Below are 22,801 nucleotides of genomic sequence, written 5' to 3' on the forward strand. Positions count from 1 at the left end.
TCTTTGAAAAGAACTGTTAAAGGTGAATACTATATGTGGGTATAAGCTGTTCACTTTTTGTAAAGAAGCTGAGAATTGGAATTTCCATCCCAATTATAAGGTGACCTACTTAAGTTTAGAGCACAAGACTATCTCTGTTTTTCCTACCCACTTTTGGTATGGCAATTTTCTCAGTTGTCTGGTCTGTAGGAGTTTTTCAACTGGATTCTGACTTTCTCTTGAATGGAACTGATCTATTTGTACTGTTTGCTCAGTGTGACTGTAGGAGGAGGGAGACTCCAGGGCCCACATTTCTCATCACATTGCTGCTGTCTTAGAGTCTCAGATTGTTTTTAGTGTATAGAAAATTAACTGCTTTTTGTATGTTGATTTGTATCCTACAGATTTACATTTAGCAACAGTTTTAACAAATGTTATTTGTTGTTATTTAATTTTGGAATGCTTAAGATTTTCTATTTATAAGATTATTTTGTCATTAAACACAAGTAATTTTGCTGGCCCTAGGTACATGCCTATTATCATAGCTACTTAAGAGGCTAAGGAACAAGGATTTCAAGCATGGGTAATTTAGTGAGACTCTGTCTCAATATAAAAAATAAAAGGTACTGGGAATGTAATTCAGTGGTAGAGTACCCTTTAGTTCAATACCCAGTATTTTTTTAAAGCATTATTTTATCATATCTGATTTGATTTCTTTTTTTTTTTTTTTTTTGGCACTGGATACTCCAGCTAGAATTTACAGTACTATGTTGGATAGAAGTGGTGAGATTGGTCAGCAATTCCTTGTTTCTTTGTTAGAGAAAATTTTGCTTTTGTTTTTCACCATGGAGTATGAGATCATCTGTGAGATTATAAACATGGGCTTTTATGTTGAGCTAAATTCCATCCGTTCCTATTGCTTGAGAGTATTTATTATGAAAGTCTTGGGTGATCTTCATATGGGGAAGATCATGGATTAACTAGGTGAGCCCTAATGAAATTATAAGTGTCCTTTAAGTGGGGGCAGAACTGTATTTGAAAAAAACAGAAGAATAGAAAATGATGTAATGACAGAGTTGGAGATTTAATAAGGTGATCATAAGTCAAGTGACAATAGCAGCCCTCAGAACCTGGAAGAGGCAAAGAATAGACTTTACTCTAGAACAGTAACATGCAAAGGGCATGTTATTGCCAACACCTTGATTTTTGCCCAGTAAAAGTTATTTTAGACTTATGGACTCCAAAATACATGAAAAAATAATTTTTTATTGTCTCATGTCAGTCAGTTTGTGATAATTTGTCACAACCATCATAGTAAGCTAATATAATGGTCAACAAAATAAGTTAGATTATATACATAGTTATGCTATCAATAATATAAATTAAAAAGAGTCTTCATAAAGTAAAGAACTCAGATTTTTCTTTGAAAAAAATCTTTCTGTTGCCAAAACATGAAAGTTGTGATAGAAACTGATAATATGAAGGGATAAACCAAAAGAAAACCAAAAGAAAAATGAAAGTTTGCAGTGTCCAGAAAGACAGAAAAGTGAATATGTAAGAAATGGAAAATGACAGACTCCAAAAGAGTGTGGCTTGGGAAGAAGGAGTGAGAAAGATCATTGATAAGATTGATCCTTTCCCAATACATCCTTTCCAGTGACAGGACAATCCCTGGGAAGGAGATATCTATCAAGCCTAAAATGGCAGTTGCTGGGAGAAAGCAAAAGCATTGATCTTTTCCCAAATAAATCTTTTCCTAGTGACAATACAATGGGACTCTGAAGGGAAAGAGATAAGCACATTACAGAAATACAGAAGATAATTAGAAATTATTTTGAAAATATTTACTCCAATAAAATAGAAAATATTGAAGGCATCAACAAATTTCCAGAGACATATGATTTGTCCAAATTGAGTCAGGATGATATACAGAATTTAAACAGACCAATTTTAAGTAATGAAATCGAAGATGCCATCAGAAATCTACCAACCAAGAACAGCCCAGCACTGGATGTGTACATAGCCAAGTTCTACAAGATCTTTAAAGAATAACTAATACCAATACTCTTCAATTTATTTTAGGAAATAGAAAAAGAGACAGCACTTCCAAACTCATTCTATGAGGTCAATATCACTCTGATTCTCAAACCAGGCAAAGACACATCAAAGTAAGAAATCTTCAGACCAATATCTCTAATAAATATAGATGCAAAAATTCTCAATAAAATTCTGGCAAATTTAGTACAAAACATACCAAAAATATAGTACACCATGATCAAGTGGAATTCATCCCAGGGATGCAAGGTTGGTAATCATACAGAAATCAATAAATCTAATTTATCATATCAATAGACTTAAATAATTTTCTTATGACTTTCTGACACCCCATTTTTCTGGTGCTTATTTATCACAACTTCTTAATCAATAATTATTTTTTAAAAATATTTATTTTTTAGGTGTAGATGGACACAACACAATGCCTTTATTTTTATGTGGTGCTGAAGATCAAACCCAAGTTCCGCCCATGCTAGGCGAGCGTTCTACTGCTGAGCCACAATCCCAGCCCCAATCAATAATTATTTTACAAAGAAAATTGCAATTTGAGTTCTGTTTAGAAAAGAAACATACCCCTTATATAGGAGACACAACTTAAAGATATTGATATATTTTTAACACACCTAAAGACATAAATTGTGATTTCATATATATTTTGCAGAAATTCCCTTGAATTTTCTTGCATTTTTTTCTAGGAAATAACTTAAATGCTACATAAGTGAATGAAAAAATGTATTTCTTTTCATATAAAACCAAGAAATGGGATTGGGGTTGCAGCTCCATGGTAGAGCACTTGCCTAGCATCTGCAAGGTCCCCAGAACCACATAATAAAAAAAATCCTAATAATAATTCAAAAGTTAAAAATAAAAATAAACCAAGAAACATGTTATTTTTGTATTCACAAAGTAACATGGACCATTAATAATACATCTTAGACTTGGGTGGTAAATAGACTTTCATATTTCCAAATCCTACAATCTCTCCATAGATGTATAAGTAGGCATACATATAAATATATACATACATATTTATATAAACAAACATAAAGACCTAATGAACACATGCTATAGAAAATCGTGAAGAAATAAGCATTAGATATATGGGATAAATTTATTTTCTCAAATTCCATCGTGAGTAAGTTCCTTTTTGAATGTGAGTGTGCTTATATGTGTATATATGTCTTTGTGTGTGTGTGTATACACATATGTGTGTATATATACAGATATATATACACACACATGTGTATGTATACGTTTGTGTATACATATATCAATATATATATATATATATATATATATATATATATGTATTCATAAATACATACACTATTTGAAACTAATCCAAAACATGATATATGCATGTATGTATGTATATGAATCTCTTAAACATAATCCTTTGAACATATTATATATGTGAAGAAATATTTAGGTATGGGTTTAGATAACCTTCTCATGTTTTGGACTAGTTAGAAACAGGGCATACTTCCAAGTTTACTTAAATAAAATATTTTAAGTTACTTAATTAAATACTTAAATACTTAAGTAAAATATTTTACATTTCTGTTTTATATAAAATACAAGCTTCATTGCAAAATATTTCATTATATATAAAGTTATGGTTTTATTTGTTAAAATTTCTATTCCAGGTTGTATGCTTAAAAATCTAAAATAATGTCTAAGGTAAAAAAAGAAAGTTCTGTGTGCGTCTGTGTTTGTGTGTACAAAACTTAAGAATATGAGTACTGAGACATATTCTAGCATTTGAGAAAACATACTGTAATTCTATCAATGGAGGTACATTCTTAATGTTATAATCAATTGAGAGATTGAGTATGAAATTTACTGAGAGATAAAAAGTGATATAATCTTGAAGTAGACTCTAAATTTTGGAGGAAATTATAAATGACTTTAAATTACATTTCTTCCAAGTGAATTACAATTTTTGTTAAGAAGTAAATAGTTGAATACCTTAGGTTTTTATAACCTCTAAGTACATACTTCTTAACCAATAAATAAGGTATGCTATCAGATTAATGAAAAATAAATAACTTATTATGAGGATGAAACCAAATCTGTAAAGCATATAGAATGATTGTCTATATTACTAACTACCAGCAATTATTATAGTTTTCTCTAGATCCAATTGACATAGTTTTGAACATTTTCAGATACAAATTGTTATTGGGGTAAGAACAAGTGACATGAGATCTAACCACTTGAACACGTTTTAAAGGCATGATACATCATGGTTAAATATAGACACAATATTGTACACTATCTCAAGAATTTATTCATTTTGCATAAGGGAAATCCTATGGAACTCTTCAATGAAAACTCCTTTTTCCTCTTCTGCCAAACATGTAGCCACTACCATTGTACTTTCTGCTTCTATGAGTCTAGTTTAGAGACTTCATATAGGTAAAAAGATTCAGTGTTTATCCTACCATGACTGGCTTATACAACAAAGTACATTATGGCAAGATTACCTTTTTACAAAATAATATGTGTGTATGTTTAAAATGAAATATATATATATAATGAAATATATATATATATATAAAATGAAATATATATATATATATATATATATATATAAAATGAAATATATATATATATATATATATATATATATATATATATCCATATCTTTGTTGTGTATAATGCTACAATGAACATGATGGTGAGATAGTTCTTTATGGTCTTCATTTCCACTATTTTGGATCTATACAAAGTAGTGGGATTTCTAGATCATAAGTTGGTCTACTTTTAATTGTTAAAGGAACCTCTGTGCTGTTCTCCATAATGACTGCACCATTTTATATTCTCATCAACCATGGACAAGAGTTCTGATTTCTCCACATCCTCCTCAATGGTTGTACATTTTTTCTCTTGTATAATAGCTCTCTGAACTAACAGGTATGACATGATATCTCATAGTTTTGATTTAATTTTCCCTAATGATCAATAATGTTGAGCTTTTTTCCATATGCTTCTTGGTCCCTTATATGCCCTTTTGGAGAAATATCTATTCAAAACCTTTCATATATTTTTAAAATGAGCACATATTCTGGCTACTGCCCAGCAGGTGTCTACTGAAGTTGAGTTTTTCTAATAAAGTGCTGAATGCATAGTTTCTTTCAGGCAGGTTTGGACCATTTTCCAGGCCAAAATTCAACATATTTTTTTCTTTACAATCTCTAGAGAAAGCTTATGATATGAAATTAGACAGAACCCAAATGTAATGTATGTTTCAAATTTATCAGTTATTATTAGGATAGTTTAGAGAAGATGTCATTGGCTGAAAAAGATTGCCTTATAGATGGAAATGTCAGTCTGTAATGTAGAAATAGGTTCTATCTGCATTGTGTGATTAGTGATCCTTGAAATTTATCTCTCTTGTCAACTAGAGTCTGCAACAAGAGAACTGTATTTTTTATTAATCTCTTTTAGTAATATAACAGTAGATTTATCACTTTGAGAAAAATTCTGCCCTAATTAATATTTTCATAAATAATTGATCATGTCCTCTAAGCATAGTTACTATATGCCAGGTGTCATGGTTACCATATATTATCTGAAGAATACAAATCAATACATTCAATTTTGAAGAAATTTTTCTGAGCTAGTGCATATACAGAATGAATCATGATAAAACAAAGATGAACTCTCTGGATGTCAGGCTTTTTTATTTATCAATACGTAGTCTTCTGCAGGTGCAGAGTAGTTTGAACACATAGATCTTATAGAACAGCTGTTTTTAAATCACCAGTTAGAAGAGAGATGTGTCAGAAATCACGCCCAGCATGTAAATAAGGGGACCTAACTCCTAGAGCAACAATGGCAAGAAATAGAAATTTATCAAAAAACAAATATTTCAAGAAACTACAAAATAGTATGCACAAAGCTGACAAAATGGACATGTTAAAAAGCTAAACAATATTTTGGGGAAAAAAACCAAACATAATCTCAGATCTCATAATCTCATTAAATAAGTATAAACAGAATTCATTTTAAGATACATCATTTTTCTAACATTGAACTTAAGAGGAAGGAAGTTGTAGAACACCCAGTTCTTAATTCCTGAAAGATTTTCTCTAAACTCCTGGAAAGGAGAGTGTATTAGTAAAAGTTCTCCAAAGAAACTGAAGTGATAGGAGATATAGGTACAGATAGAGATATGGAAATACTTTTATTAGAAAAATTTGACTTATGCAGCCATAGTTACAGATGTCACATAATCTGCCATCTGCAAACTGGATGCCTGCAAAGCCAATGGTGTAGCTCTAACCCATGACCAAAGATCTGAGGTGGGGGAGTACATGGCTGAAGGCCTTGTCTGAGTTTTAAACCTTAGAACTGTCCAAGGGCAAGAGTAGTTGGATTTCTCAGTTAAAAAGAGAGAAAATTCCATCTTTCTTCTACCTTTTTGTTTTGTTTAAGCTCTCAACAGATAGAATGATGTTCACTCACAACAGAAAGGCCCTTCATGTTTAAGTCAGTGCATAAATTCAAATGGGAACACCCTAACAGTCATACCCAGAAATAAAATTTTATCAGTCATCTGGGTATCCCTTAACCCAGCCAGGATGACACATATAATTAACCAGCCCACCCTTAATTCTTCTAGAACAAGGTTAAGAGGGAAAAGATATAGTTTGATATATTTTTAAAATATTTGAGAAGGACTAACAAAACAAGCCATAAACTGATTATTTTTAATTGACTCTATAATATGTAACCAGGCTTTGTGTGGCATAAAAGATAAAATATTGAATCATACAAACGGCCTGTCAGTAAAACTTATAGGTCATAAATTCTGTGTGATCTCAGTTCTTGGATTTTCCTGACACAGTCATAAAAATTTCTGTCACTGAAATCTCCTTAATGTCTTTGTTTGAGCATTACTATTTTAATGAGCAAATCCTGACTTAATCTTAAGCCTATCTGTACTGCAGGACTGCACATAATCCTTAGCCTAGTCTATGTGTGTGAGCTTTTGTCAATTTTTTATAGCATTTTATCACCTAATAACATAATTTCAAATATTATTATGTTTATTTTTAGTGTGCCTCCATCCAGTTCATGCAAATTAAAGTCTCTGTCACTTTTCTTGACTATAGTTTCTCAAGCATGTAATATAGTGCTTGATATGAAGTTTGTACCAAAAACAAACAAAAATAAACTTTGCTTACTAAATACAAGTGTAGAGAGGCCATAATAAACTAAAGGCATCAATAAAGCTAATGAAAAATGAAAGAAAACAACAGCATACAAAAATATATATGGTCAGTCAAAAGTTGAAAATATTTACTGGAAAAATGTGATTACAATTTTAAGAGATGTTGACAATAAGTCTTGAGTTTCTCTTCATCTCAGTACTCAGACAAGACCACTAGGAAATAAAGCTTCAGAAATCTTTATAACGATGTTTGAAGATGCTGGGAATTTTCTTGGGATCCCCACCACACCAATTTTCTTGGCATCCCCATTACTCTTTTTCCCCCTTATTTTGTTTTGGCTTCTGTATATGATGAGACCAATCATTTCTGAATCTAGCTTATTTCACTTAGCATTATATTTTCCAGGTCTATCCATTTATAGCAAATGTCATGATTTCATTCTGCTTTATGACTGAATAACAACTCCATTGTGTTTATGTATCACATTTCCTTAATCCATTCATCTGTTGACAGGCACTTAGCCTTGTTCTATGATTTGGTTAATGTGAATTTCACTGAGATTAACATTGGTTTGCATATATCACTGTAGTGTGCTGATTTTAGTTCTTAAGGATAAATTCTGAAGAGTGGAATAGCTGGGACATATAGTAGTTCCATTCCTAATCTTTTGTAGAACCTCCATACTGCTTTCCTGAGTGGCTGTGCGAATTTACAGTCCCACCAACAGTCTATCAGTATACTTTTTTCTTCACATTCTCAACAGAATGATTTATTATTTGTATTCTTCATGATTACAATTCTAATTGGAGTGTGATGAATTTTCAATACAGTTTTTATTTGCATTTCTCTCATCTTCATGGATGTTGAATTATTTGTGTGTATTTGTTGGCTATTTGTATTTCATCTTTTGAAAAGTTTCCATTTAGTTCTTTTGCCCAGTTATTAATTGAGGTATTTATTTTACCAGTGCTGTTTATGTTCTTTATATGTTCTAGATATTAATCCCCTGTCAGAAGAGTAGCTGGCAAAATTTTTCTTCCATTCTGTATGTTTCCTTTTCATGCTCTTAATTCTTCCCTTTATTGTACAAGAGCTTTTCAATTTGATTCCATCTTACTCATTTATTCTTGGTTTTGTTTCTTGAGCTTTGTAGATCTTCTTTGGGAAGATGGTGCCTGCACCAATACATTGGGGTGTTGACCTTATGTTTTCTTTTTACAGTTGCAATGTTTTGGATCTAATTTCTGAACCTTTGATTCACTTAGAGTTGACTTTAGTGCAGGATGAGAGATCAGGATCTAGTTTTATTCTTCTATATATGGCTGATCAGGTTTCCAACCACCATTTGTTAAAGAGACTAGCTTTTCTCCAACAGTATATATATGTAATTTTAAAAATTTATTTGTTCTAACCAGTTACACATGACAGCAGAATGCTCCTTGATTCATTGTACACAAATGGAGCACTATTTTTCACTTCTCTGGTTGTTCACAAAGTAGGGTCACAGGGTCACACCATTTGTGCAATCATACATGTACCTAGGATAATGATGTCCATCTCATTCCACTATCTTTCCTATCCCTCTTTCCCTCCCCTTCTCTCCTGCCCCTTTGGCTAATCCAGAGTTCCTACATTCATCCCCTGACCCCTCCCCCCACTATGGATTAGCATCCACTTTTCAAAGAAAACATTTGGCCTTTGGTTTTGGAGATTAGCTTACTTTGCTTAGTATAATATTTTCTAGCTCCATCCATTTACCTGCAAATGTCAAAATTGTATTCTGTTTTATTGTTGAGTAATATTCCATTGTGTATATATACACCACAGTTTCTTTATCCATTCATCTATTGAAGGACATTTAGGTTGGTTCCACAGTTTGGCTATTGTGAATTTTGCTGCTATAAACATTGATGTGGCTGCATCACTGTAGTATGCTGTTTGTAAGTCCTTTGGGTAGAAACCACAGAGTGGCATATCTCGGTCAAATAGTGGTTCCATTCCAAGTTTTCTAATGAATCTCCATACTACTTTCCAGAGTGGTTGTACCAATTTGCAGTCCCACCAGCAATGTTTGTGTGTACCTTTTCCTCCATATCCTTGCCAACAGTTATTGTTGCTTGTATTCTTGATAACTGCCATTCTGACTAGGGTAAGATGAAATTTTAGAGTAATTTTGATTTACATTTTTCTAATTACTAGAGGTGTTCAATATTTTCCTCATATATCTGTTGATTAATTGTATATAGTCTCCAGGATATATAAAGAACTCAAAAAACTTAACACCAAAAAACAAAAAGAAACAAACAAAAAACTACCAACCCCATCAATAAATAGGCTAAGGAGTCCAATGTATATTTTTGACACCTGTGTCAAGCATCAGATGGCTCTATGTTTGTGGGTTTGTCTCTGTGCCTCCTGTTCTACTTCAATGATGTGTATTTTTTGATGCTAATAACATGGTTTTTTTTTGTTATTATAACTTCATAGCATAATTTGGGGTTAGATATTCTAATGCATCCAGTCTTGCTCTTTTTGCTTAGGATTGCTTTTGTTATTCTGGGTCTCTTAATCTTCCAGATGAATTTAAGGAGTGTTTTTTTCTATTCTGTGAATAATGTAAAAATATTTGAGAAGCAAGCATGAAGAACATGAAAGAGAATAAATAGGTATAACCCACTAACCAGATTGTCATATAAATAAAGGTTTATCAAATTGTGGTTATTTCTTATTAAAATGTTGAAATAATTTTAAATAAATGTAAAGCCAAGATGAATCATAAGATGAGGAAAGTTGACATGGCAATTAAATATTCTACTTTATAATGAGGATGAAATTAGTTAAAATAAGTAATAATATTTTCTTAAAGTATGAGAAAAATATGTGCATTATGATAGTGATTCTTTAACTTATTATAATAGAGTAATCCTTAGTTTACAGGTAACCAACAGCTAACAATGACAAAGTATTAACAATCAAAAAGGCATACATAAAAAATTTTTATATTTTAAAAACATAATTAAATATGATTTAGATTAGGGTTCAGGTTTTATAACAAAGTACATTTCATAGTTATTTTTGTTGTTCATGAAATATTACATAATAATAAAATATTACATAATTGCAATCAATGGAAATAAATAATTTGTAGAATAGCATTGAGCATTGTAGATTCTCTGTGGTATACAAAAGGAATGTAACCATTCTCAAGGGAGATCCACAATAGAGAAAAGTTAGGAGGCTACTAAGAAACTGAAGGATGGCTAACAGAAATCCCTCAAGGTCAATAAGATAGAAGAGATGTGGCTTGAACTTTATCTTGTTCCCATGAGATCAAATCTTCAGAAAACAAAAGAAGTAGACTTGAAGTATTTATATTTGAGATATAAGGTACAACCAATTGAAAACAGGATTATGATGTAAGAATCTATACTTATAATACCCCAAAATGTCTTATCATTCTCTGTTCTTTATTTAAATATTACTTTCTTAAAATACTAGATCAAATGAATGAAGGGGAAGATAGTATATTGTTACATTTTCTGAAGGTTTCTGATGTTACATTTTTATTTCCTAAAATATTTCCCTTTCATCATCATAAAATAGGGAAAATAGAAAATCAAATTTGATTAGCATGAATTTTACTAATATCTGTCCTTCACAGCATAAATTTGACTATGTAAAATATGGAAAAGTCAGGTGTCAGGACTTAGCCGACCAAATCCACAGAATAGAATACCCAGGGCAGAGTTTGAAGAGCTGGGGACTAACTGAATGGGTTAAGATGAATGGGAGAGGTCTTCCTGTACATATCTAGATATCCTGATGGATTACTGGATCCATGAAATGAGTGCCTCATGTGGGACAAAATGTCTAAGGAAGAAAACATTTTTCCATAAAACTTAATGGCTAAGGAAAGATGATGTTCAAATGGAAAATATACTGTGTTCTAATCCAAGTGACAGAGCTGCCAAGATCTAAGGCAAGTATTAATTTCAAATTTATGCTTCAAAGCAAAATGAAAAATAAATATGTTCCTTTAAGCTCATGAATGAAAAATGTCTGTGTAATGTGTGCCCCATGTGTGTATATGTGTATACATATATGTGTATATATGTATACACATATATTTCTAAAAAAAATCATCAAAGACATCAAACATTAAAGATTTTAAGAGAATTATAAGATAAATCAAAAAGTAAACACATTCCCTGGTTGCTATATGAAATAATCACATTACTTATCTTACAGTAAATTTATATATATACTATGTATATAATGTTCTTGTGTTATCTTGATAATTATTCCAAAACAGTAATATTAAAATACAATGAATAATTAAATCAAATAATTTATATTTTTAAAATGTATTTCATATTTTAATAGAATTATTAATTGATTTCTTATATCATAAAAGAATAATGAGTTGTTACTTTTAACTTTCATTTTATTTTATTTTTACTTTTGCCATTTGATCAAATCAAGATAATTTATTTTTGTTTTTAGGTTGTAGTATGAGTTTACATATTCACCATGGGAAAAGAAAGAAAAATGCATGATTCATGTAACTTTTTCTACAAAAAAGGTAATAATATTTTGAAGAAATTTGACTCAACATAAAAATTATTGGTTTTATTCAACATCGCTCAATCATGTGGCTTAATTTATAAAAATTCCCTAAACACTGTTGCTAGATTTAAAATAAAAGAACCAGTAGCAAACAAGCTGGCCTTACAAATATGTCATAAAATATAATGCAAAGAGAGTAATAATGTAAATAAAATTGTTAGAGATTATGGAAGATATTTTAGAATTGTATCAATAAGGACTATATTGTTCATAATAATTATATCTTTCTTCTCTGTGTAATTTCTTTTATCCCCAATATCTTTAAAAGAGGAAAAAGGAGAGACCCAGAGACAGGGAAAAAGAGAAAGAAAGAGAGAGAGAGATGAACCATACAGTGATCACAGAATTTGTGCTTCTAGGACTTTCTGATGATCCTAAACTTCAGATTGTAATTTTCCTGTTTTTATTTATCACTTACATATTAAGTGTCACTGGGAATCTGACTATCATCACTCTAACCTTGGTGGATTCCCATCTACAGACTCCTATGTATTTCTTCCTCCGGAACTTCTCTTTTTTAGAAATCTCATTTACAACTGTTTGTATCCCTAGGTTTCTAGGCGCTATTGTCACCCAGGATAAGACCATTTCCTATAACAATTGTGCAGCACAACTTTTTTTCTTTATCTTCATGGGAGTGACAGAATTTTATATTCTCACTGCCATGTCCTATGACCGCTATGTTGCCATCTGCAAGCCCCTTCATTACACAACCATTATGAACAGGAAACTCTGCACCCTGCTTGTGCTGTGTGCCTGGGCAGGTGGGTTTCTGACCATTTTCCCACCCCTGATGCTTCTACTCCAGCTGGATTACTGTGCTTCCAATGTCATTGATCACTTTGCATGTGATTATTTTCCCCTCTTACAACTGTCTTGCTCAGATACATGGCTCCTAGAAATCATTGGTTTCTACTTTGCTCTGGTGACTTTGCTATTCACTTTGGCATTAGTGGTTTTATCTTACATGTACATTATCAGGACCATTTTGAGAATTCCCTCTGCCAGTCAGAGAAAAAAGGCTTTCTCCACCTGTTCCTCTCACATGATCGTCATTTCTATTTCTTATGGAAGTTGTATATTCATGTATGCTAATCCGTCTGCCAAAGAAAAGGCATCACTGACTAAAGGAGTAGCTATTCTCAACACCTCTGTTGCCCCCATGCTGAACCCTTTCATCTACACCCTGAGGAACCAGCAAGTAAAGCAAGCCTTCAAGGATGTGGTCCACAGAGTAGTATTTTCTACAAATAAATAAAAGAAGTTTTTGTAAAAAAAACAAGGAACACTATAAAAAGCAACTCAGTAAAATCTTGAAATTCATAAATATCTTTACTAAATATTCTTGTTCTCTAATAATTTCTTTAAATGTCACATTATACTTAATTTGAAATTTTTTCTGATCCATTTCTTTCACTTCCACACCCAAGGACATCCGACATATTGTTTACCAAGTTATTTAAAAGTTTGACAAAGTTTTCCAATACAGAATTTTCTTTTGAAATGACATGTATTTATTTAAAATATACTCTGTGATGTAGTAAATAGTTTTAATTCTGTTTATATCACCACATTGTACTTCAGATGGAATTTCTCTCATGTTTTCAAGGTGAATATTAATGATGTCATAATGTATTTAGTTCTACATGTTCTGTATCTTGATCCATTAGATTCAGTCCCTATAGGTAATGTGTTCTATAGCATTGTATCTTTAAATGTACAGATTTGTGAAATTTAAAGGGCATCACTTTCATTTTCTCTGTAAATTGAGTTCCTTGTTTAATATACAAATACAAATTTAAGTTTCATTATAATTATGTTAACATATGATTATCAACTCAACAATTAAACTTTTGTCTTGAGTTATTAGTTAGACTAGTATAATTTACAAAGTAAAATACACAATGAATTTAAATATTTATAAAATAAAAAACATTATACTGATTTTAAAACATTTCAAAGAATTCTTAGTCCTTACCTCTCAACTGTCTGCTAATATCTGGAAATCAAAGGATTCTAATATAAGAAATTAAAATGTTGTACTGGGGTTGTGGCTCAGTGGGAGCACACTTGCCTAGCATATGTGAGGCACTGGGTTTGATTCTCAGAACTACCTACAAATAAATAAAATAAGGGTCCATGAACAACTAAAAAATATATTATATTTAAAAAAGAAATTAAAATGTTAATGTCTCTCTGAGACGTTAGGAATTCTTATGATTTATAGATGAACACATGGCTTTGAATTAAATGTTTCTGGTAGCTTTTTGAATTAAATATTTCCAAGAAACTTTCACATATGTATTACATACATTTTTTAAAAATAAATCCACTAAAATATGGTTCAGCAATTGAAAATTTTCATTCTTGTTCTTATGCAGTCGTAAGCAAGAGAGAATAAAATAAGAAAATAGGTTATCACAATGTAATTTTATAAGTTTTATGTCTCTATGAGGAATATATTGTATATATATTTTAGATTAATTTTTATACATATTTGGACAAAATACCTTTTTTATATTTATTTATTTTTATGTAGTGCTGAGGATCAAACCCAGTGCCTCGCATGCACTAAACAAGTGCTCTACTACTGACAATTCCAGCCTCTATAATGTATATATTTAAAAATATATTGAAATATAAATAATAACAGTTAACTCACAACATTAACAATTTATATAATTTTACCAATAAGAAAGATAAAATAATTGTTATTTTTATTTCTTGTACCAGGATAATAGCCATGATATGGATTACATATATGTGTATGTGTGTGTGTGTGTGTGTGTGTGTATCTCAAAGCCTTAGATAAATAGACATGCCTCTTATAGCTAAGATTGTCTCTTTTAGGGGGCGGGGGTCAGTACCAATGGTTGAACTTAGGAACACTCAAACAATGAGCCACATCCCCAGACCTGACCTATTTTGTATTTTATTTAGAGACAGGGTCTCATTAAGTTGCTTAGTGCCTCAAAGTTGTTGAGGCTGGCTTTGAACCATCAATCTTCTTTCATCAGCTTCCTGATGACAGACATAACAGGTGTGCACCACTGCACCTGGCTAACATTCTTTTAATACTTAAAATTGTCAGAAATTGCTAACCACATAACATTATCATGTCTTTGCAAACTCTTGTGGTGTTTGTAGCAATAGTTTTACCAGTGGCTAATGAGTTATCAAAGCTGTCACAGAAATAGTGTGAGTGGTTAAATACTTTTAAACTGAACTGCCATGTCAAAACAAAAGCTGTGCTTCTGATCAAACTCAGTAAAAAAAAAAAAGAAGAAGAGAAAGAAAAAAGAAAAAAAATTTTTTTCTTAAGTACAGTTTGGTCTGTTCAACTGTAACAAAAAAAGGAAAAAGTTAATTGTCTGTTTATTTATTTACATAATCCATAGAATTACTGAGTTTTAATTTGGTGAATTCTTATTAAGTGAAATTAAATGATATACTTTATTATCACCCAATAAATTATAAGAAATATGGCATATGTTTTTCCTTATAAACATGTGGAGGAGTATTTGTTGAATTTTGAGTTATCATATTTGTTCTTAAATTACCTTCAACAAAATTTTAAGAAAATTAGACACACTAAATTTTCAAAGCCCACACTAAAATTTTGAAATTATTTTCTTATTGTAAGATTAATGTCAAGGAAACTCAAATCAGAACCACAGTGAGCTCTCACTTCACTCCAATAAGAATGGCTACTATCCGGAAGATTTTGATAAATATTGGTGAGGATTGGGAAAAAATGTGAATGTTCACACATGGATGGTGAGAAAGCAAATTAATGTATTATTTAGGGAAAATGGTGTTTCCTCAAAAATTAGAAATATAAATTCATATGATCCACGATCCCACTACTAGTTATATATCCAGAGGCATCTGCATTTCCATTTTTGTTGTAGCAGTATTCACAATAGTCAAGAAATGGAAAGAATCTGTCAACTGACAAGAATAAAAAAAATGTGGTTCATAATGACTATTCTTTAGGCAAAGAAAAAAAATAAATTCCATTGTTTGAAAAAAACATGGGTAGAACTGGAGATCATTATATTCAGTGAAATAAACTAGAAGCAGAGAAAAGTAATGCATGATCTCACTCATGTTATATATATATATGATTTCATAGAAGGTGAGTTGAATGGTAGATGGTAGTTACAGAGGCAAGAATTGGGAGAATAGGAACAACAGGGAAATGTTGACCAAGATATACTAAATTATAGTTAAATAGCACAGCAGGGTGACTACAAATAACAATAATGTACTGTGTATATAAAAAATTAGAATGGAATGTTTTGAATATTTTCATCATAAATGATACAGGTTAAAGAAGATTTCTATGTTTAACCAATTTAAACTTTACACAATGTACACATGTGTCAACAGATTCCATGGCACTCTATTATCATGTATAATGTTTATGTTTTACATATGTTTTAAAATGAATTTACTTTTAAAAATAAAATACAAGGAAACTTTCATTTTTCTGGGAAAGTTTATCTTGTCTTCATTTCTGAAAGACAACTTTACTGGGTCCAATATTACTGGTGGACAGGAGTTTTTTGTTGCTGTTTTTATGGTTTTTTTTTTCCAGCTCTTTGCATTCATAATTCCACTTCACCTTCTAAGATTTCAGCTGAGAGGTCTTCTCTAGGTGTACTTAATCTCACTTACACTTTATTTGCTTCTTTTCTTTTGCTGCTTTTAAGATATTCTCTTTTTCTTTCATCTTTAATAGTTTGATTACAATACGTTTTTATTTGAATTGATCATTATTGGTTACCTTTGCCCCCCTTCCCTGAATATTCTCAAGGTTTGTAATGTTTTCCATTATCATTTCTGAAATAATCTTTCTACCAATTTATCTTTCACTACTATCTTTTTAATACTAACAACTTAGACATTTTCTTCATTTTTATCACCGTTTCATAAATTCTATGAACTTTTAAAAAAATTTTTTTTAGTTTCTTCTTCTAACACATTTCTTCTCTCAAATATATTTATTTGAAAATTATCTTCTCTCTTATTTCAGTTTCAGACAGATTCTTTTTTTTGATCAATTTTGATATTACTGCTCCATATTGCATTTTTATTGTATTTTCAATATTTATTTGGTTTTCCTGTTATTTCAATCTCTGTGTTAAATTTACCTAATATATTTCTGAACTGTTTCTCTGTATTTTCTTGATTTTCACTGAGCTTCCTTGAAAAAGCTATTTTGAATTCTTTGTTTTATACATCTCTCTTTAGAGCCATAGATGCCTTATGCCTTATTTTATTCATGCTTCCTCAATTGTTCTTAATTCTTCTGGTCATGCATTGATGTCAACTTGTTGAAAATGTATGCATTTGTTCCAGTCTTTTCAGTATCACTTTATTAAAGGACATCTTTTAAAAATAAGTTTATTCAGATTTTCTGAGTAGACCACCTGGTGTATTCCCTAAGCCCATAAACACTACAGACATTGCCACAGGATTGCCACAGCTGGCAACGTGGGCTGTAATCCTGTGGCCTTCTAATCTTGGGCTGACAAGAGTAGCCCAACACTGGAATGTAATTCTGTGACCATTGAGCTGGCACAGTGCTGGGGGAACCTGAAGCCCACAACTAGTGTGATCTTTCATCCATGAGATTTGTCCAAAACCCAAGTCCACTGCACTTGGCTTGTGGTTTTGAGAACCAGAAAGTGAGTGAATCTCAATGAATTTGTTTGTGCCTTTTGTTCCAGAGTGAATCTAGAAGCTCAAGTCCATAGGTCCAATCTTAAGCCAGTAGTCTACCTGTGCTATGTTTATTGTGGTAGGTCTCGAATTGAATCTAAGGCCAATTCCTGTGTTCATTTACCTCTCTTTTTCCCATGTAGTTGGTGTCGCTCTCCACACTGTGTAGCCTGGGGTTGGGGAGAGGTGACAAAGATAATAAAAACCATGCATCATATCCTCTTCGATGTGTCAAATTTTATTCTTACACTTCAACCGAGTTCTGTTGATATTTACCTGGTTGCCTTGGCTGTTGTTAAGCTAATTGCATATGAGTATAGCTGTACAAATAATAAAGCAATGATGGATAGAGAATCCTATACCACCATCTTGCTCTGCCATTCACAAAATTCCAATCCCCTTTCAAAGCAATGGTGGGATCTGGTAGCTGAACTATGTTTCCTTGGCTTAATATCTAGTCACTGATCATCCCCAGAGCACCTTGGAGACAAGTGGGCATGTTATTAAAAAGTGTCTCATTAGATTTTGGGTAGATGTGTTAACAGATCCGTCAAAATTAAAAGTGAGGGCTGGGGCTGGGATTGTGGCTCAGCAGTAGAGCGCTCGCCTAGCATGGGCGGGAGCCAGGTCTGATCCTCAGCACTACATTAAAAAAAAAAATAGAAAATAAAGGCATTGTGTTGTGTCCATCTACATCTAAAAAATAAATGTTAAAAAAAGGTGAGGGCTGGGGTTGTGGCTCAGTGGTAGAGCACTCGCCTCGGTGTGTGAGGTACTGGTTTGTATTCTCAGCACCACATATAAATAAATGAATAAACTAAAGATCCATAAACAACTAAAGAAAAAAATTAAAAGTGAAATATTAGGAGGTCAGGAGAAAATCTATAGGTGTAAGAGAAACAAAAATAAAGAAATAAATATAGAAAATTAAAATGAGCATGTGGTTGAGGAATAAGAGAGGCAGCCCATTCACCACTTAAGATTGTGAGAAAATATTTTAAAGAAGCATATATAGTAGGATATTTACATAAAATCCTATGCTTTGTCTAATAGAGATTCATTTTATTTTTCCACTAAAAATATTAATAAGGTTACACTGCTGACAAATACACAGATGATGGGGATTAGATATTTATCTACATTCTTCTTCAAGCATTTATATGAATAAAAGTTGCCTCATATAGTTTTTATTCTGTTTAGAAAAATGAGATAAGCAAAATGTTTAGTCAATTTCAATGCCTGATAATTAATAAATCTCAAACAACCATTGCTATATTTATTACTGTTGAAGGGTTAGGGAGAAAAAATAATCCCTATTTGCATTTAAAAACTGAGGGCATGGAATGCAGTGTTCATAAGTAGGAAATAGTTTTTATTATTTCTCCATAAATATGTTGAGTCAGTCATTTCAATACGTAGCTTTTTTTTAATGTGTGTCAGTTATCAAATCAACAGAACTCAATGCCATTGCATTTTTCTTTAAGTTCACTAGTGGCTTACTCATCTTTTCTTATTTCTCTCCTCTGTCCTACTTCCAGATACTCTCATGTTCCAATCCATCAGAGATAACACTTCTGAAATTTAATACACACATGCCTTGTGTATTTGTTATATATGAAAAATAAGAAGAAACTGCTAAATAGAAAATGTTTGTTGCATCTATACTTATGTATGGTTTGTGAGTATTATAATTTTCTAGTTATAAAATTCATATCTATTGTTCATAGAACAATTTTATAAGTTTAGATATTTAATACCAACTATTTATTTTCTTGTATCACAACTATTTTTGCAATAAGAGGATGTCATATGCATAACTATAAGCAACAGTTCAATTGAAGTATATGATACAATAAAGGAAAGTAAATGCAACTTTTAGCAAATATTGGTATAACATTAGTTATGGGCATAAGAAGGCTCTCCCTAAATGTAAATGAGGATAGAGGGATAACACTCATCATAGATCCTTAACACTGGCCATTTCAGAAAACACTTAAGTCAGACTAGAAACTCAAGTAGCATTTTCCACCATCTCCCTGTATTATTGTAAGGAAGATTTGACCAGGTTGTCAAAATTCAAGGGATGCAAATATGCTAACATTCCTGAAAACAGGCCCAGAATTTCTCAAAGAAAATAATATAACTTCAAACAGCAATAGGAAAATCAAATTCTAAATCACACTTTTGTATACCCAATATCACATGTTATTTATATACATGCCTTATTAACATCAATACATTTTATACTTTCTTATCAATGTTAATAAAAAAAAAACACAATGCAACGATTCATCTGTATTTTTAAATAATGACTCTCCTTGGCACTCTTCATTTACTAAATGAATTCCCAAGGTTATAAGAGACAGATAAAAATAAGTCCAACTACACTAGTATAACATACATAGATTGAAATAGTTTTTATTTTATATTGTACAAATCAACCTTTTCAGGAAAATGTAACAATCTCTGATGTCTATGAAAAATATTACATGCATGTAGGATTATAGGTTTACAAAATATTTATTTAAAACAGTTGTGTAAAGGCAAAGAAAAAGTTTTTAATAAGTATTTTGTATTGTATGGAAAGGGACAAATGGAAGAGTACTTTAGTCAGCATAAACTTAACTCTGTTTACACATGGATCTTGTGAGAGACAGAAACATAGGATTAATTGTAATATTATAAAATGTTCCAAGAAGTTTACTTTTAAAAGAACTACTCATCTTATTGATCAAATATTACTGGTCTCTAATTAAAGTGAATGAAATTTCAGAGGTCCATGAAAAGCTTAAATCACCCCATTTGTTTTGAGAGTACAAAGGAAATCAAAGAAGTTGCTGAACCCATTGACCAGCTGTGAAATATGACTATTTAAGAAACCCAGGTGGTAGCATTTCAGAATTAATCATCAAGAACAGAAAGTAAGCTAGTTATTCTTCAATTATTTAATTTTTAATATTACAAGGGTTCTAAATCTACAATTGTATGTGCAAAGTGTATTTTGAAATGTATAAATGAAATGGAATATATATTATTTTAGAGAATTACAAATTTACTTGTTATTTATTATTGGGAATACCACCAATGGGATCCCAAGACAGCACAGCAACAGACTTGGATTTCCCTTTTTATTATTTTTTTCCCTATGTTTAAATGCTATGCTGTGATGGAGATAGGATTTAAACAGGGCATTCTCTAACTGAAAGAATATCTTCTTCCCAGTAAATGCTATTTTGAACATCCAATTGTTCATTTGCTACAGCCATATTGTGAAAATGATTGAATCATGCATTTTATGAATTAAAATACTTCTAGGCAATGATTGAAAGGAGTATCCTTTTCTTGTCCTTTTAGTCCTTTTACTAGAAAAATAAATGAGTCAAGGAGGGTAATTGCATTAGCCAGACTGTACAGTTGGAAATTTAAGAAAGGATGCTAACACATTTCCATGAATAAACTTGTAGTTTCTAAAGTGAGGTGATTATTACAGTGACTGGCTGTTAAACCTGTGAAAGTTGCCTAAGCTACAGGGGACTGAGTTTCTCAAAATATAACATCTGAAAGTAAACCTAAATAAACTTTGAAGACTTTCAAACTCTTATTTCAATTGTGCTGTATTCTAGATTAGTTTTGTAATATTGAGGAAAGAAAAACATCAATTACAATAGTTTCATGTATTTTATAAAATAAACATTTTTGTAATAAATAAAAACTGAATTTTAAAGAAATATTGCAAGAAATAGCTTCAATTTCAATATTATCACTGTAATCTTTTGTACATGGCCTGTAATAGTGAGTTTTCAATGCAGAGAGATCAATATTTGACTTAGGTAATACACAATATTTGGATGTGAGATACAATGGAAATGGGAGAGGGATACTGGTGAGGACAATGTTTCTTTTTATTTTACATAAAACTCATCTTTATGAATCTTTTTAAAGTGTTTTGTCCTATCTTTAATCTCATGCTAATATTTTTACATTATAGGGGAACATACATTTTATGTTCTAACCAAGTGGAAAAAAGGATTGGCAATGAAAAGCCACACTGTACCCACAGAATTAATTCAAGTAGGGCTATCAGGTGACCCAGAGCTTCAGGTTGTGATATTTCTCTTTTTAATTATCACATATATATTGAGTGTTGCTGGAAATGTGACAATCATCACTCTCACTTTGGTGGACTGCCATCTACAGACTCCTATGTATTTCTTCCTCAGGAACTTCTCTGTATTAGAAATCACCTTTACAACTGTCTGTATCCCTAGATTCCTGGGCACAATTATTATTAAGGACAAAAGAATTTCATTTAATGACTGCATGTCTCAGTTGTTTTTCTCCATCTTCTTGGGTACAACTGAATTTTACCTTCTAAGGAACATGTCTTATGATCGCTATGTAGTCATCTGCAAACCCCTGCATTATGCCACCATCATGAACAAGAGAGTTTGCATATTGCTTGTCTTTTGTGCTTGGCTGGCAGGATTCTTAAGCATCTTCCCACCAGTTATTCTTTTTCTCCAGTTAGATTACTGTGGCTCCAATGTTATTGATCACTTTGCTTGTGACTACTTCACTTTATTGAACTTATCCTGCTCAGACAAATGGCTCCTAGAAGTGATTGCACTTTACTCTGCAGTAGTGATTCTGCTTTTCACTTTGGCATTAATAATTCTATCCTACATTTTCATCATGAGGACAATATTGAAACTTTCTTCTGCCAGTCAGAGAAAAAAGGCATTTTCTACATGTTCTTCTCACATGATTGTCATTTCCATCTCTTATGGAAGTTGCTTATTCATTTATCTTAATCCCTCTGCAAAAGAAAGAGCATCATTATCCAAAGGAGTTGCTATTCTCAATACGTCCGTTGCTCCCATGATGAATCCATTTATATACACTCTGAGGAATCAGCAAGTGAAACAAGCCTTTAAGGACACCATCCAGAAAGTGATGCTTCTCTCTAGTAAATGAAAGTATGATTAGTAATGACAGAAAAATAAGTTTGTTTTAGATGTTTTCTACTATGCATAACCTCTCAACTAGTGGGAATACTGCTTCTCTGAGAGTGATAGAGGACACCTACACAGCTGTTCTCCTGCAAAAATCACCAGTGCAGTACATCCATGAAGGGCTCTGGGCCTTAGCATTAGAGCAGGACTTCTGACTCCTGACACCCAACACCCAACTACTAGCCCACACAGAGTTTCCGAGAGCCTTAGCAGGATTACCAC

At 31.7% G+C, this 22,801-nt stretch overlaps 2 protein-coding genes across 2 annotated transcripts; both read left to right on the forward strand.

The window, feature by feature from the left end:
- The first annotated feature begins 12,162 nt into the window (after nucleotides 1-12,162).
- Nucleotides 12,163-13,098, forward strand: LOC124108267 (olfactory receptor 6C3). The gene has a single exon (XM_046466698.1). The coding sequence runs from the start codon at nucleotides 12,163-12,165 to the stop codon at nucleotides 13,096-13,098; it is 936 nt and encodes a 311-aa protein (XP_046322654.1).
- An 8,504-nt stretch (nucleotides 13,099-21,602) lies between these two features.
- On the forward strand, nucleotides 21,603-22,541 carry LOC124108325 (olfactory receptor 6C3-like). Its single transcript, XM_046466812.1, has one exon. The coding sequence runs from the start codon at nucleotides 21,603-21,605 to the stop codon at nucleotides 22,539-22,541; it is 939 nt and encodes a 312-aa protein (XP_046322768.1).
- Nucleotides 22,542-22,801: the final 260 nt, after the last annotated feature.

This window comes from Marmota monax, unplaced genomic scaffold (genome assembly GCF_021218885.2).
Source record: "Marmota monax isolate L192 unplaced genomic scaffold, Marmota_monax_Labrador192_F-V1.1 WCK01_AAM20220418_F8-fsc00151, whole genome shotgun sequence".
Taxonomy (NCBI): domain Eukaryota; kingdom Metazoa; phylum Chordata; class Mammalia; order Rodentia; family Sciuridae; genus Marmota; species Marmota monax.

Coding starts and splice junctions, on each gene's coding strand:
- LOC124108267 (XM_046466698.1), top strand. CDS start 12,163: ATGAACCATACAGTGATCACAGAATTTGTGCTTCTAGGACTTTCTGAT.
- LOC124108325 (XM_046466812.1), top strand. CDS start 21,603: ATGAAAAGCCACACTGTACCCACAGAATTAATTCAAGTAGGGCTATCA.